This window comes from Lutjanus erythropterus, chromosome 4 (genome assembly GCF_056507025.1).
Source record: "Lutjanus erythropterus isolate fLutEry1 chromosome 4, fLutEry1.hap2, whole genome shotgun sequence".
NCBI lineage: Eukaryota > Metazoa > Chordata > Actinopteri > Lutjaniformes > Lutjanidae > Lutjanus > Lutjanus erythropterus.
Genome location: NC_139320.1, coordinates 43299376 through 43313325, shown reverse-complemented (window position 1 = coordinate 43313325; position 13950 = coordinate 43299376). Strand labels below are relative to the sequence as shown.

At 38.9% G+C, this 13950-nt stretch overlaps 1 protein-coding gene across 2 annotated transcripts; it reads left to right on the top strand.

The window, feature by feature from the left end:
- The first annotated feature begins 1395 nt into the window (after window positions 1-1395).
- Window positions 1396-10220, top strand: fam124b (family with sequence similarity 124B). 2 transcript variants are annotated; one of them, XM_084718085.1, is made up of 8 exons: window positions 1396-1778; window positions 2435-2466; window positions 3272-3348; window positions 3462-3680; window positions 4057-4452; window positions 4950-5146; window positions 7539-7701; window positions 9603-10220. In XM_084718085.1, exons 4-8 carry the CDS (start codon window positions 3470-3472, stop codon window positions 10214-10216), a joined length of 1581 nt encoding a protein of 526 aa, XP_084574211.1. In that variant the 5' UTR covers window positions 1396-1778; window positions 2435-2466; window positions 3272-3348; window positions 3462-3469; the 3' UTR covers window positions 10217-10220. The 2 variants fall into 2 exon arrangements, with proteins under 2 accessions (XP_084574211.1, XP_084574210.1); XM_084718084.1 differs by lacking the exon at window positions 3272-3348.
- Window positions 10221-13950: the final 3730 nt, after the last annotated feature.

The window sequence follows — 13950 nt, the reverse complement described above, 5'->3', positions numbered from 1 at the left end:
TATAAATGGATAGACAAAACCTGCTATATAATAATGAAACCGGTTAATAATCCAACATGTTTTTAAATCTCAGCTCATTCCTAAGAAATCATGTTTTGGCAGCTTCTTTTCAGTTTATTTCAGATAAATTTTTTTTCAATTTCATAACAGCAATATCTGTTTCAACAACTGAATAGTCTGTCAGCTCATTCATACCAAGTCTCTGCCCATGAGACGTGGCAAAATGGAATAAAATACTAGGGAGGAAATGGCATTGTGAATTAAAAACAGACTTGGAAAAAAAAATACCTGAAATAAGCCATGTTATTGTGAAAGAAGCATGATTTCATCATATTGATCTGGGGTTTAAACATTTCTAAGATTACTTTACAATGTCATTGTTAAATTGCACATAATGAATTTCATTGAGCGACATGCTGAGTTTCCATTAGAGCGTTAGAGCTATGATTAGTTTATTAATTGATTAGTCGACTGAAAGATAATTAGTTACCGACTACTTTGATATCTGATTGATTGTTTCTCTAATTTTTCCTGCAAAATGTCAAATATTTGCTGGTTTCAGCTTTTTAAATGTAAACGTTTGTTGCTTTTCTTTGTCATTTAAAAAGAGTCTAATGTTTGGACAAAAGAAACCATTTGAAGATGTCAGGCAGGCCCTGGAAAAAACAAACATTTTTTGACATTTGTTAGATTAATCCTAAAAATAGTCTGCAGATTAATCGATAGTCGCTGGAGGGCTGCAACGAACGTTCATTATCGATTCTCTGTCAATCATTTTCTCAATGTCTCGATTTGTTGCTGGGTCTATAAAATGTCAGAAAATTACGTCTTATTGTTCGCAATCAAAAGATATTCAGTTTACTGTAACTGAAGAGTAAAGAAAATAGAAATATTCACATTTGAGAGGCTGAAATGAGAAAATTCGGACATTTTTTCCTTAAAAAAATGACTCAGAATGATTTATCTACTATCAAAATAGCTGGTGATAAATATACAATGACAACTCGTTGATTAATCAACTAATCTAGTAGGATGCATGGCGAGGCCGACAGCTGGGTTTTTGCTGGGTACATACAGCCTGTGTGGATGTAACTTTTATTGTGTCTTTCACAGGTAAGAGAGTTTTATTGGATTTTCACTTTACTTGGAAACCATTAGGCTTTGTGCTTCCAAAAGCGAGCTGTTGAGGAGTTTAATGCTCTTAACAAGGTTTTAACAAACAATGTGTTTAATTTTCAGGGGTTTAGAGCCTCCCCTCCATACGTGCCCTGCACTTTTAAATCTGTCCAGCCCGTCTGGACTGTCTCCTTTGTCTTCTCATATTGTGAGACGCATGCCATCTGCTCCATGTTATTATTATAGGCGGCTTTAGATTTAAAGCAGCACAACTTCTGCTGCTGCTCCCTTTCGCCCACACTTTACTCTTCTTACTAACTTCCTAAACATAGTCCAGCATGCGTTTGTTCCCAGCTTGGACGGGGCACCTCTGGTTTTAGTTCTTTCTTATCCACAGCCTGTATTTTAACATCACGGTGTATGGTTGCCTGGTGACGTCAGCGTCCCAGTAAGAGTCCCAGTTTTTTTTGTGGTGGAGCAGCAGGCTGTGGAAAGAAATCAACCAGGATGCTTTTCACTCTCAGTCCGGATTGCTGCTGCAAACACCGCTCAAACTGTTTGTGCGGGAGGGTCGACCATCTGTGAAAGCTGTATCGGACTATGTTTGTGTTAAAGAGGCGAGCCGACGATGAAAACGGGGACTCGGGAGCTGAAACTGGCGAGTGAGTCAACGGTGTCTTGGAGTTAGCTCCGAGGCTAACATTAGCTCGCCAACTTCGCCTATCAACGGTCGTGTGTAGAAGGGAACCCTAGATTTGAGAAATTCTCGCGAGATTTGTTTGCGTTGTTTCTTTCTTCAGCACCTTGTACATACTAATTTTGTTTTAAAATGAAGCCGTGCTGTAGTTTAAATATGTTTAGGTTTAGATACAAGAGACACTTGATTAGTGTTAGAGGAAGATCATAGTTTGGGTTAAATTGACCATTCTCGCGAGATCTGCGGTTCTCTGCTAGACGCAACCCTAAAGTCGCCTTGTTAGCCGTAGCCACAATGGAAATTAATTTAGTCTAAAACAGTAAATTGTGAAGAACCTGACATTACACACCAGCAACTTACCTGGCGTTTTAACTTTTCAGTAGTTTACTACAGTTTTTGTAATTGTTTTACTTTTTAACGTATTTTCTCATAAATTGTCTTTTTAAGCTTATGTTAGCCAACAACAGATAATGGGTTGTCATGGTGACCACAGAGAAGGGGCAGGTTTCCAAACCAGTCGCCGCAAGATGGAGACAGAATTTTGTCTTTGCTCCAGCAAATCCAAACTCAAAAGAGTGTTTGTGAAGTAATCACTCATGTGCATTTTTGTTTCTGATTCAGATCTGTCTGCAGCAGGATGTCATCGTCTGGCAGTAAGTATTCATTCACACTACACGAGTTAAAGACATACCTGTAACTTATTATTATGCTTTAATGAAGTTAAAGGTCTTGTTCAAAACTGATGTAGCAGAGGCCAGGATATGATGACTCCCAGAATCAAGCTCTAAAACTACAAAATTCCTATAATGCAATTTATTCTGCACTCATATTATATTGGAATAATAACAAAAATTAGTTTACATTTGGGAATAATATAATTAAACACACACTCCAAGCCAAAACTGAGAAGATCTTTTTAAAGTATGGTCACATTCATCTCCTACTCGGCAATACCATCCCACCCTCAGCCCTAAAAAGATATGCAATATCTCACTTCCAATTACAAAATATTAACACAGCATTGTTGTTCCAGTAATCATACCAGTATTGGAAAATGTCTGTAATACTGTCTAAAATACTGCATTGGGTATCACAAGCACAAGTATGTATCTATCAAATACCATGTACCCTGATTCTTTCCAGCGGTGTTCAGTACACCTTTTTCTTCCACAGGATGGAGAAGTCATGTTGTATGACATTCATTCTCTGTGTATATGTTTACTGGGACACCTCTATTATGCAGGAAAAAAATGTAAAAAGTAAATAGTCTAGATAAGTCTAAATAGTCTAGAAGAGCAAGGCTACATTTTGTATTCTAGTAGTGGAGATGAATCAAATGATGACACACAGTAGAATAATTTCTTTTCCCTCTGCAAACACAGTGCATTAGTATTATTTTAACACTAAACTAAACATGAAACAAATTGTTGAATATGTGTGTGATTATACCTTTCCAAGACGCCAGAGATCTTTGGTCAACTGTTTTGGCAAGCTGAGTCATAGGCCACATGACGCATCCCATCTTGATGTGTAAAGTCAGTGCCCTTTTAAGTATCTTGACATTTGTTATGGCCTCTGCTAAAACCTCTGTGCTGCTTTTTTTTTTTTTATTTGTGTACTTATGTTTATTGTGTGTGTGTGACCTCAGTTGAGCTCATGACCAGCCGGGTGAAGCAGCAGCAGCGGCAGCAGCAGCAGCAGCTCCTGCAAATGAACTTGCATCTGCTGGCCAACCCTGGAGACTCACTGCTGCTGCAGCACACCCTAGATCGCCTCCTCCGCTGGCTCTGCCCAAGCCTCCGTATCTTCCATGTGTCAGAGAGGGCGTCCCCATTCACAAATTACACCCGCCTCTGTCCTGTGGCAGGTAAGAATTTACAGTGTTTATTATATATCCATCATGTTGTACAGTTGAGTATCACATTTTGAATTGGCAGGAATGCAAAACCCTGTTGTTGTATTTAACTTCATTGCACATTCTGTACTGGGTGTATTTTTTTCTGTAAAGAGGAAAAACTAATTATTTCCATATGTGAGAACAAAACATGTTTACAGGAAATTAAACCATTTTAACTTTACATTCATGTCAACAACCCCCTCAAATGTTGTACTCCTAACTGAATATTACATTTGTTCTTTATACAGCGTAAACATGCCATACCAGAATGAGCTTCCCTAGTTGGAATTGCATCTGTTTTTATTTAAGGTTGATTGAGAATAAATCTGTGCCAAAAACGTTTTAGGCTACCCTTCTCTGGCCATCACTTTCTTTCTCCATGAGGCGTACGGAGAGGAGCGAATCCTCAAAGTGCTGGACTTCTTTCAGCATCCGCCTTGGCAGTACCACCACACAGAGAGCTGCGGCAGACGAACTGGAGGGATCCACATTACTTCCAGCAGCTCCCCTGCCAATGCCCTGATGCGGCCTTATCTCCTGCCCAGCAGAGACTTCTACAGTTTGGGTGCAGGGATGCCTGTGTGGGGGGTTCGACCGGTGCACTGTGGAGGAGAAATACTACGTGTGACGCTATACAGTGGATATGACAACTATGATGACGCTGTGCGGCTCTATGAGACGGTGCTGCAGCGACAGGCTGAGGAGCAAAAGACAGGCTTCTGCTGGTTCACTCTCCACACTGGTATGTCTTTGAAGTGTTACCCTTTTATTTTTGCAGTGTGTATACATCTCTAAAGCAATGACAAATTTAACATTCATCACAAAAAGTTCAGCTTTTAAGCCTATGTGTTTTTATTGTAGTGAGTTTGTTTGTTTACAGAATATTGTTGAGTCTAGTGACTTTATCTTAACAACACATAATGATTCAAAATAGTTCTATTTTGGAAGAAATCCTCAGAACAAATGAAACTTTAAAAAATGATTTTCAATACATTTCTTTCTCTTCTGCTCTGCTGTATGTTTCTCTGAAAGCTTTCTGCCCTGATTGACTCTCAATCAAGCAAATCACAAGCACCTGAGACATGAATTTGTTTGTATCCCCGTATTGTCTGTCCTGCTTTGTGATCTCTGTTAGATTGAGATGTTGCTTAATTAAAATTGCTGGGAGCTGTCAGCGTAGAGTGCAGCTCTTTGTCTGATTCTTGCCTTCATGTTGCCCTTTTTTTCCTCTCCACTCAGAGCCAGGTCTGTGCTTGCAGCTGGCTTTAAAGCAGTTGTCACCAGGGGTTCGGGTGGAGCCGTGCAGTTCTGCCGTGATGCAGTTCAGTGTGGAAGAAATTGGCCAGCTTGTCCCTCTGTTGCCCAACCCCTGTACTCCCATCAGCGCTACACGCTGGCAGACAGAAGACCTGGATGGCAACAAGGTTCTCTTCCAGGTAACTGCAGCTTAAAACACACCCCATTTCCTAATGTTATTTTTTCATGAAAAAGTGACGATTGTTCAGTTCCTGCTGTTAAAACTCTGTAAAGGAAAATCAGAGGTTTTTTTTTACACACTTGTACATGTTAGAAAATAATTGCTGAAAATTTGAAAAGATTGAAGGCATATAGAGCTGAATTGTGGAGTTAATGTTTTTGTGTCAGGATTTTTTTGGGTGGGCCTGAAATCATGTTGATGCACAGGAGCCATACTCACATGACTCCTCCCCTAAGACTATATAAACACTAAAAGATCAGCATTAGCATTACACTCAGCATATTACTACACTTAATACAGCCTATAGTTTGCTAACTAGCTAGCTATGCCTTCCTCTGCAAATGCATCTTCCCTGGATGCCAAAATTTTCAGGATAACTCGGCGCCTTATTTAAATTTCCAAAGAATGATGAGATGAAGAAGAGGTGGATTGATTTTATGTGAAGCCACTTTGATAAAGAGCTGAGGATCGCCACCAACACCCACCTCTGCAGTAAACATTTTACACTTGGTAGTTATACAAACTTTCATCGGAGATAACTGGGATTCATAATCACCTGTTACTGGTGAATGTGGTAAACCAATAGTCTACGTCTGCTGCGTTTATTCTCCCGTCCCACCGACATATGATACCAGCATCGGCGATACATGACCACCAGCAATGAATGTAAGTTGCCTTGTGTGCTTATGTTATATTGGTGTGCAAAATTGTCACTCCTTCCATCCAGCCATATTAGTGGGTTCCATAACAAAACAAATCTACAGAGCACACTGTTTCGCTAAGATGAATTACTTATAGGAGGAGAGAGAGAGTAAGTCAACTTCCTCAGACTGGGTTCAGAATTAGAGTTGTCATGTAATTGTATGCATACATTTCAGTATGTTTCAGTCATTTCAAAACTAAAGCTACTCCTCAGCTGTTATTATGCATCAGCGCTTTCAGCGGACACATCCCCGGAGTCTCAGAGCAGATAATACTGTTAATTTTTTTCATGATTTTTTACTCTAACTTTATATATTTAGCATTTTATTTATTCATTCAAATTTGTCTGGTTGGTTATTAATACATCCTTCTGTGGTATAAATAACTTAGAACACATGAATGATTGCTTTACACTTTTATTGTATGTTCTACATGCAGGTTAATGACTGATGTGTGTTTTTGAAGTCTTCAGTCTGCATTACACTCACATGTTAGAAAGAATGGAGGAAAAGCTTCCACGTGATTTATGTCAGGTTAAATCATGAGGCTTGTCAAACATCAGTGGTTGCGTCAGTCTGAAGCGGCCCTACATTAACTGTAAACACACAGCAGTCTGCTGGAAGGTTTACTCTATAATCATCTCACAACATACAGAGTCCAAAGATCAGCATCTTTGTTTGTTTTCCTGCAAAGATGTTATTTATAGAACAGACGTTTCTGTCTTCAATATGTAAATGACCAGGTTACTCGTTAGAATTGCATGTTTGCATTGGAGTGAAAGCAGTAGTTTGTGAAATGAAGGAATTCTAATGAGTTGTTCGGTTTTATATTTATGTTACGTTTGACAAATTGATGATGATTTAATCTGAAATTTAAAAGAAGCTTTTTTTTTCATTCACAATTATTTCATATTATTCAAATTACCTATAATTATAAAAAGACAGACATCAGTTATTGCGCTGCATGCAAAACAGTTTTTTATAATTTACATCATATTTTGTCATTAGATGTTGTTGAAACACTTCAGTTTCATTATAATCAAAGTAGATGTTGTTCATTTTCTGCTTCATGATGACAAATACATCTGTCCAGATGTAAGGAGAAATAGAAGAATAATAGCATTTTATGGTCCAAATATTTTGTGAAATAACAGTATTACAAGATCAATTACTGAATTTTTACCTGGAAGTTAATTTTGACTGATTTTGTGACAAATTAATTAAACAGTTGAGATACATTGTTACTGAGGAAGATTTTAGTTAAGTTTCCAAAATACAATTAGTACACAGGGATAAAGAACAAGAAAGGTGAGGAAACTCATATGTGTTACATGTGATATTTGTTTTCTTCTCTTATGTTTCAAATCTTAATGATTGGTGGCAGTGTCACATCTCAGACCAAACCCATAAAATAAAACATCAGTTCAACAACACAAAGGGAACACTTGTCATGTCATTCTTCCTGTGTGATAATGACATCAAAAAGGCATGTGGTTGAAGTCTTTGAAAGAACCAACTCAAAGCTGTCACAATAGCCATATGTTCACTGCATGTATGTTAATTCTGTCAAAGTTACTTAACTTGCTTAAATCTCTCTAGTCCTCCTGGTGTAAATCATAATCCCACTCCTCCTGTCCTTCTGTGCTGCAGGTGAAAACCCCAGCTCAACCTCAGCGACCTCTGACCTGTGCTTTCCCCCTGACTTGCCCCACCGTTTCCCCTCGAGGAATGCAGCTCAGGAGCTCAGGACAGGGCCACAGCCTGTCGTCCTGTAGCCTCACAACGCCCCTGCCCTGGCAAACACACAGGCAAGGTAAATACGTAGAAGTACTCGTCTGTACCTACAGTGTGTTAAATCTGCTGCATATATCAGTTGGTGCTTTCAACAAATTCGTAATGAGCTGTAAGGAAGAGGCTGCAGGAGAGAACACTATACTGGCAGTGAGACAGAATGATTTGACTCAACTCATGACAGTTGTATTTTTAATTTTCCGGTGTACTAAATAACCGTTTTTATGTGGGAGGCTTAATGTAATCATAAATATAATAATGAATCAGAGACATGGAACGTTGCCAAATAAGTGCGAAGTCTTAAAGTTATTCTAGGGAGTTTCTCACTTGTAGTAGAATTATGAAACACACGAGGACGCAGGTCATGTGATGCACATTCTTACCTGCAGAGGTTCTCAAATAGAGGCTCGGTGGCCCTCTGCCAGGGGGATTCATTCACTGAAATTATCATTGTATAAAAAAATTATTTATTTATTTTTCAAACAATTCATAGTTCAATGAATGATGATTTAATTTTAAAATCTAAAATAGTTCATAGATTACATTTTAATCTGAACTAGGGCTGGGTATCATTCAAAAAATCTTGATACCAGCACAGATACCTTGGCTTTAAAACTAGTTCCTGAACAATATTTTTTTTGATACAAGTCAATTTTAATAAAAATAAAATTGCATTACACATTAATATACAGGTACTCACTTTAAAGCTGTTCAAAGACTTGGGAGCAGCAGTTTTTACTCTGAACACTTTACTCAGCCTGGATACCTGGTCTGAGGACACTGATGGAATATCTGGACAGTATTTGACCAAAAAACACCTTAGGTTTTGAAATTTATTATCAAAGTTTTTGATACTCAGATATATTGAAACAATTTAGTCTGTGCCATAAAAATATCAAAGTTCAGTATCCAGCCTTAATCTAAACAATCTGTAACTCTTATGAAATATGTGTATTAATCTCCCTCCTGTCAGTCAAGCATGTGTCACCCACACGTCACCCATTAATAGTGGAAACTAGCGTTCTCTAATCCAAGAAACATACATAAGGGGGTCCCAGTATATTTTCTATCTTGTTAGGTGCTCTTGGTTGAGAAAACAATTGATAATAGGCTATACAAAACACAGCGATGTGTTGACTAAGGCAGAGAAGAACACTGCTAGAACATGAATGTAAACAATCAACATCAAAGATGCACACAATCTGTGTAGGCGAATAACATTAAAAACTGCACAGGTGACCTTTAATATTTTCGATGACAGTTGTGTTTTAACCAGACATCAGCCATTTTGCCACAAACTACGCAGTTTGTTGATGTGGCTCAGAATCTCCTGTAGAAGTGTTTCATCATTGTTCTTTAGCCCATGAGCCTGTTTTTAGGTTACAACTTTTATTATTTGAGAAAGTCACAATTTTGTATTCACATTGATGCCAATATATTTGACAACTAAATCAATTATTTTTAAATTAAAAACATCAAGAAATCATACTTTTGACACTACCCAAAAACATGGCTGAACTGTTGTCATTTTAGATGCTTAGTCAACCAAAAGAAATTTTTTGATAATTGATTAATCATTTTAACTTTTTTCAAGCAAAGTTGTCAAACATTTGTTGGTTCCAGCTTCTTAAATGTGAGGATTTGGTGTTTTCCTGTCATTTATGACAGTAAATGAAGAGTTTGGGGGTTTTGGACTGTTGACTGGACAAAAGAAACAATTTGAAGTTGTTACTTTGTGATGAGCATTTTTCACAATTTTTGTACATTTTATAGACTAATCAATTTATTGATTCATCATTAAAATAATCTGCAGATTAATCGACAATGAAGATACTTGTTAGTTGGAGCCCTATAGTACAATAGCAAAGGTTTCTAATTGGCCACTTTTGTGACTCTGCTTGACGTGTGTTTGTTTGTCAACAGGCCACAGGCCGCGCAGTGACCCTGTCCTGGAGAAGCTTTATGGAGGCAGCGGTGGAGCAGAGAGCCTGGGATCAGGAAGCTGCTGCAGCACTCCTCCAGGCAGCTCCTGTTACTCATCGCAGCGCAGCAGCCCTGCACTGCTTTCAACCAGCAATCACCCCGACTCTCCTCTGCGCCCCTCCATCACCCGTTCTCTCTCCCATCTCCTTCTGGAAGAGGACGAGGAGGAACCAGAGACCAACGTGGACACAGGAGTCCCCGTCTCACTCACACACTCTGACACTGCAGTCAAAACAATGACTCGCTCTTCCTCCATGGACCTTTTGATGGATCTCCGCGCTGAGAGACCTGCAGCTGTCGGGGCTTCAGCTGGCGAGAGTCTGGCCAAGGAGCTGATTGAATGTCTGCCACGGACACACATACACCCTCAGGGCCCCTCCAGGTCATGGGGCTCCGCTGGATGTACAGATGCAAACAGGAAGGGCTGCAGCAGCAGGACTGTGGCAGCAGGGCAGAGCCCGTCTAGAGGGCCAGTGGTGGAAAGCAGGACTACTGCTGAGCTGCTGTCAGCACACACAAACAATGAGGAGCCTGTTGATGAGTTCTTCATCTGAACTTCTGCCAATATGTCACACGCTGTGGTAATGATCACAGTGTAGTTAAAAACAGTTTGGACAAGATAAGAAACCTTTCAAGAGGATCTGAAGTCATTCAGAAGGACACAGCTGTATAGTCTGACAAAAGAGCAGATCTCTAAAATACAGAGGAAACCAAAGTTTTCAATCAGTGATTTTACCTCATAGGACACAGGAGTTGCTGTTCTACCACTGCCTCAATATGTTAGTTTGTTTGTAGTATTGTGACTTTGGTGAATCCGAACTATCCTTTTAAAACACCCAAATCATGCAGTAACACAAACAAGGCAGCGGTAGATCAGCAACTCTTGTGTTCTGCAAGGTAAAATTACTCTTTTTGCCAAAGGACTTTGGTTGGTTTGAAAAGAGAGATATTTATTTATTTATTTTTTTTTTGGCATTTTTGCCTTTATTGACAGTGACAGCTGAAGGTATGACAGGAAAGGGGGGTGAAGAGACAGGGGATGACATGCAGCAAATGAGCCGCAGGCGGGATTCGAACCAGCGGCCGCTGCAGAGGACTAACAGCCTCAATACATGGTGCGCACGCCCTACCGACTAAGCTATAGGGGCGCCCCGAAAAGAGAGATATTTGGCTCAACAGCGGTTTCCTGTCTGAAAAGGCCATATGTCTTCTCCAAACCAATGGTGTGCAGACTGGCATCTTCTTTAAGTAATACACTGACCATTGAAACGTACCTCATACACCCCACGTCAAATAATCCAAATTATCCTTTTAATTTCCACAATATCCAGCATAATTGTCCAAATCCTACTCTAACAGACCTGCCAACAGAGAGCTACAAGGTGAGTTATATTTTCAGACAGTGCAAGTAATAATGTTGAATGTTTAAATTACTTTTATATTTAGGTCTAACTAATGATTTGTGCAGCTATTGTGCTAAAATGTAGCCCTGTGAATAGCAAAACATGTCTCTATGTTAAGTGTTACTGTCAGGGTATTAATGCCAGTTTAGGTTTCTGTACAAGTCCTAAGCAAGGCTTGTAATGTCTCATTTTTGCCTTTGAAACAGATGAAGATGATCTCAGCGTGAAGTCACTCTTTGATGTCTGCGATTAGAAATCTGATTTAGTCTGATTGCTCTCCACCGTGCAGCACCATCAGTTAGTGTTACAGCTCTGAAACCAGCCTTTACATAGTGAGGGTGTTGTGTTTAAATGCACTTGAAATGATCATTGCTCTAATATTTTTGTGTTACCATATGTAAGTGTTGGACTAGACCGAACCAAATTACTGTATTGAAGAGGATTAAATATTCTCTTATTCTCATTGAGATATCGTAGAGTTAAGGTTATTTTCTAAATAACTACTTAAATAGAACTAGAAATAGAACTTTTGGGCTTAAAATCTAATGTGTAAGTGTAATATATATATATTTAATATTAATCTAACCATTATGTAAGGTGTCTCAAATGGCCCAAATGTGTCCAGATTCTGAGACCTCAGAAATGTTAATTACTGTAAGGCTGCAGTAAGCTGAGGGATCAGCAGGCAGATTAACTGAAGTGAAAACTTAGCTAATACATCATGTACTGGACTGATTACATCCAACAGATGGTAGTCAAACACATTTTTTGCACAGTGCTCATGGTCATTGAAGAGAGTATAGCTGTTCAGTCTGGCAAAAGATAATATTGTATTATATGAGGAAAGGAAAATACTATGCATTTAATGACCGAATTCATGACTCAGGTCAAACTAGTCTCCTCTACAACACTGAATGTTACAGCAAATTTACATCGTGGCCAAGGACCTTCTAAATTCAAAAATTAATAGCTAACCATTTTGATTATCCTTTCAGTCATTTTTGCTGCTTTGCTGGTTCAAAAATCCAGGATTTTCTGCTTTTCTTTGATATTTATGATGGAAAGTGGGAAAAAATAAGCAATTTGAAGATGTCATTTTGGGGTCAGGGAGGTTTTGATGAGCATTTTACACAATTTGATATTCTGTAGACTAAATCAAGGGTTTTCAGAGTCTGAGATTGTGGACGTCACCTCAGATAAAGCTTAATAGCTTAGTTTCCTCAATTCCTGGATGTCTATGGAATCAGACACTCAACAACTGAGCCAATATAGCCTTAAATTTCTATATTTCCATTTGACAAAGTCCAAATGCATTAAAAAAAAAAAAGGTCCAGAGACAGTGAATTTCCCCAATACTGTCTCTCTGAATTACCCCTTTAACCAAATCACACACATTTAGGCTACACTAATTGATCTCCTTTTGATAACTAATGCAATATTTTTTCACTTCCATTCTCTGAGCCTCCCCTGAAACTGTTTGGAGCCTCCCTGGAAAGCCCTCTGCTCCCACTGGTCTAATGGATTAATCATTAAAATAATCAGCTAATGAATTAAATAATGAAAATAAGCAGGGATGCACCATACCAATACCAGCACCAGCATTATGGCATTATTAAGTCCTCTTATCGGTACTCGGTATCGGCAAGTACCCAAATGTAAGCACTTGTAAATGAACCCGGTCTGGAAAAAAGTGGTTTTGGTACATCCCTAAAAACAAGTGTTAGTTGCAGCTGTACTTAAACCTGTGTCTGTTTTTACTCGTGTTACATGTACATGGCCATTGTTTGATCAAATGCATATAATATAAGGTTATATGGTAAAAGTTTCTCCTGATCAACAGGACACTGTGGTTGTGCAGGGCAGCTTGGAGGTGTGAATGTGTTAAACTGTTTAATGGAAAGAAGCAAGCATGCTCATTCAGAGCATCAACTGCGAGGCTCTTTAGTATCTAACATGTTCATTGAGGCTGAGAAGTGTCTTTAGTAATAAAAGATAGATGAATAAAACCGCTTTCTGTTGTGGTCAGAGTCTGAACTGTGTGTGTCCTGAAAGAGATTGTTTCCACATGACACAAACTTTTAAGATTCAATACCAATGTGACTGTTGTCAAAATGAATTAGCTGCAGGATTAGTGTACTGTTCAGTGAGCTGAGTAATCAATGATCTACATATACACTGACAGACGACCGATCTGCCCACAGTGACGGTAAAATCACACGCCGAGAGAGAATCCTCTGGTGGGATGGAAAGGTCAGAGATGAATGCTTGAGGTTTCCTTGAATCATTGTTCCTCTACAACTGTTTCTTAAAGTGCACAGGTGTCAGCTCTGTGATCACATCCACCACTCATTTGCCATCATGGTACATCTCTCACCAACCACAATCAGAAATACAACTTCACATCATGCTGGGCACCCTGGAAGATCAGGTAGAGTGATCAAGATTTAGGCCCTTTAGTGTAGCAAGGAGTAAAGACGGAAGGTACAATCACAGGCCAAAGTAACAGATTTATACACTATTTCACAAAGAGCTGCACAATTAATGGACTTATTATCAGAATTTGGCCAAGTGAAATATCCATATCACAGGAGCTGTCATTTTTTGGATGAAGGAAAAAAGTGTCACAAAACACACTGAAGTGTCGTGCTGTAGAGAGGGCCTGGTCTACAAGTCATGTTCTCCAGATGTAAGAAAACATGATTGGTACAAACAGGCTTTTTCTTTTTTCAGTGAAAATTAAAATTCTGATGCAGAAATGATCATTTCCACTAACTGTGAAACATCACAAAATCTGTCAAAATAGTCACTTTTTTTTTTTTACCATATCGTGAAGCCTTAGTGTTACATATGTTAGTGACGTAGTAGAAGAAATGATAAAAATACAT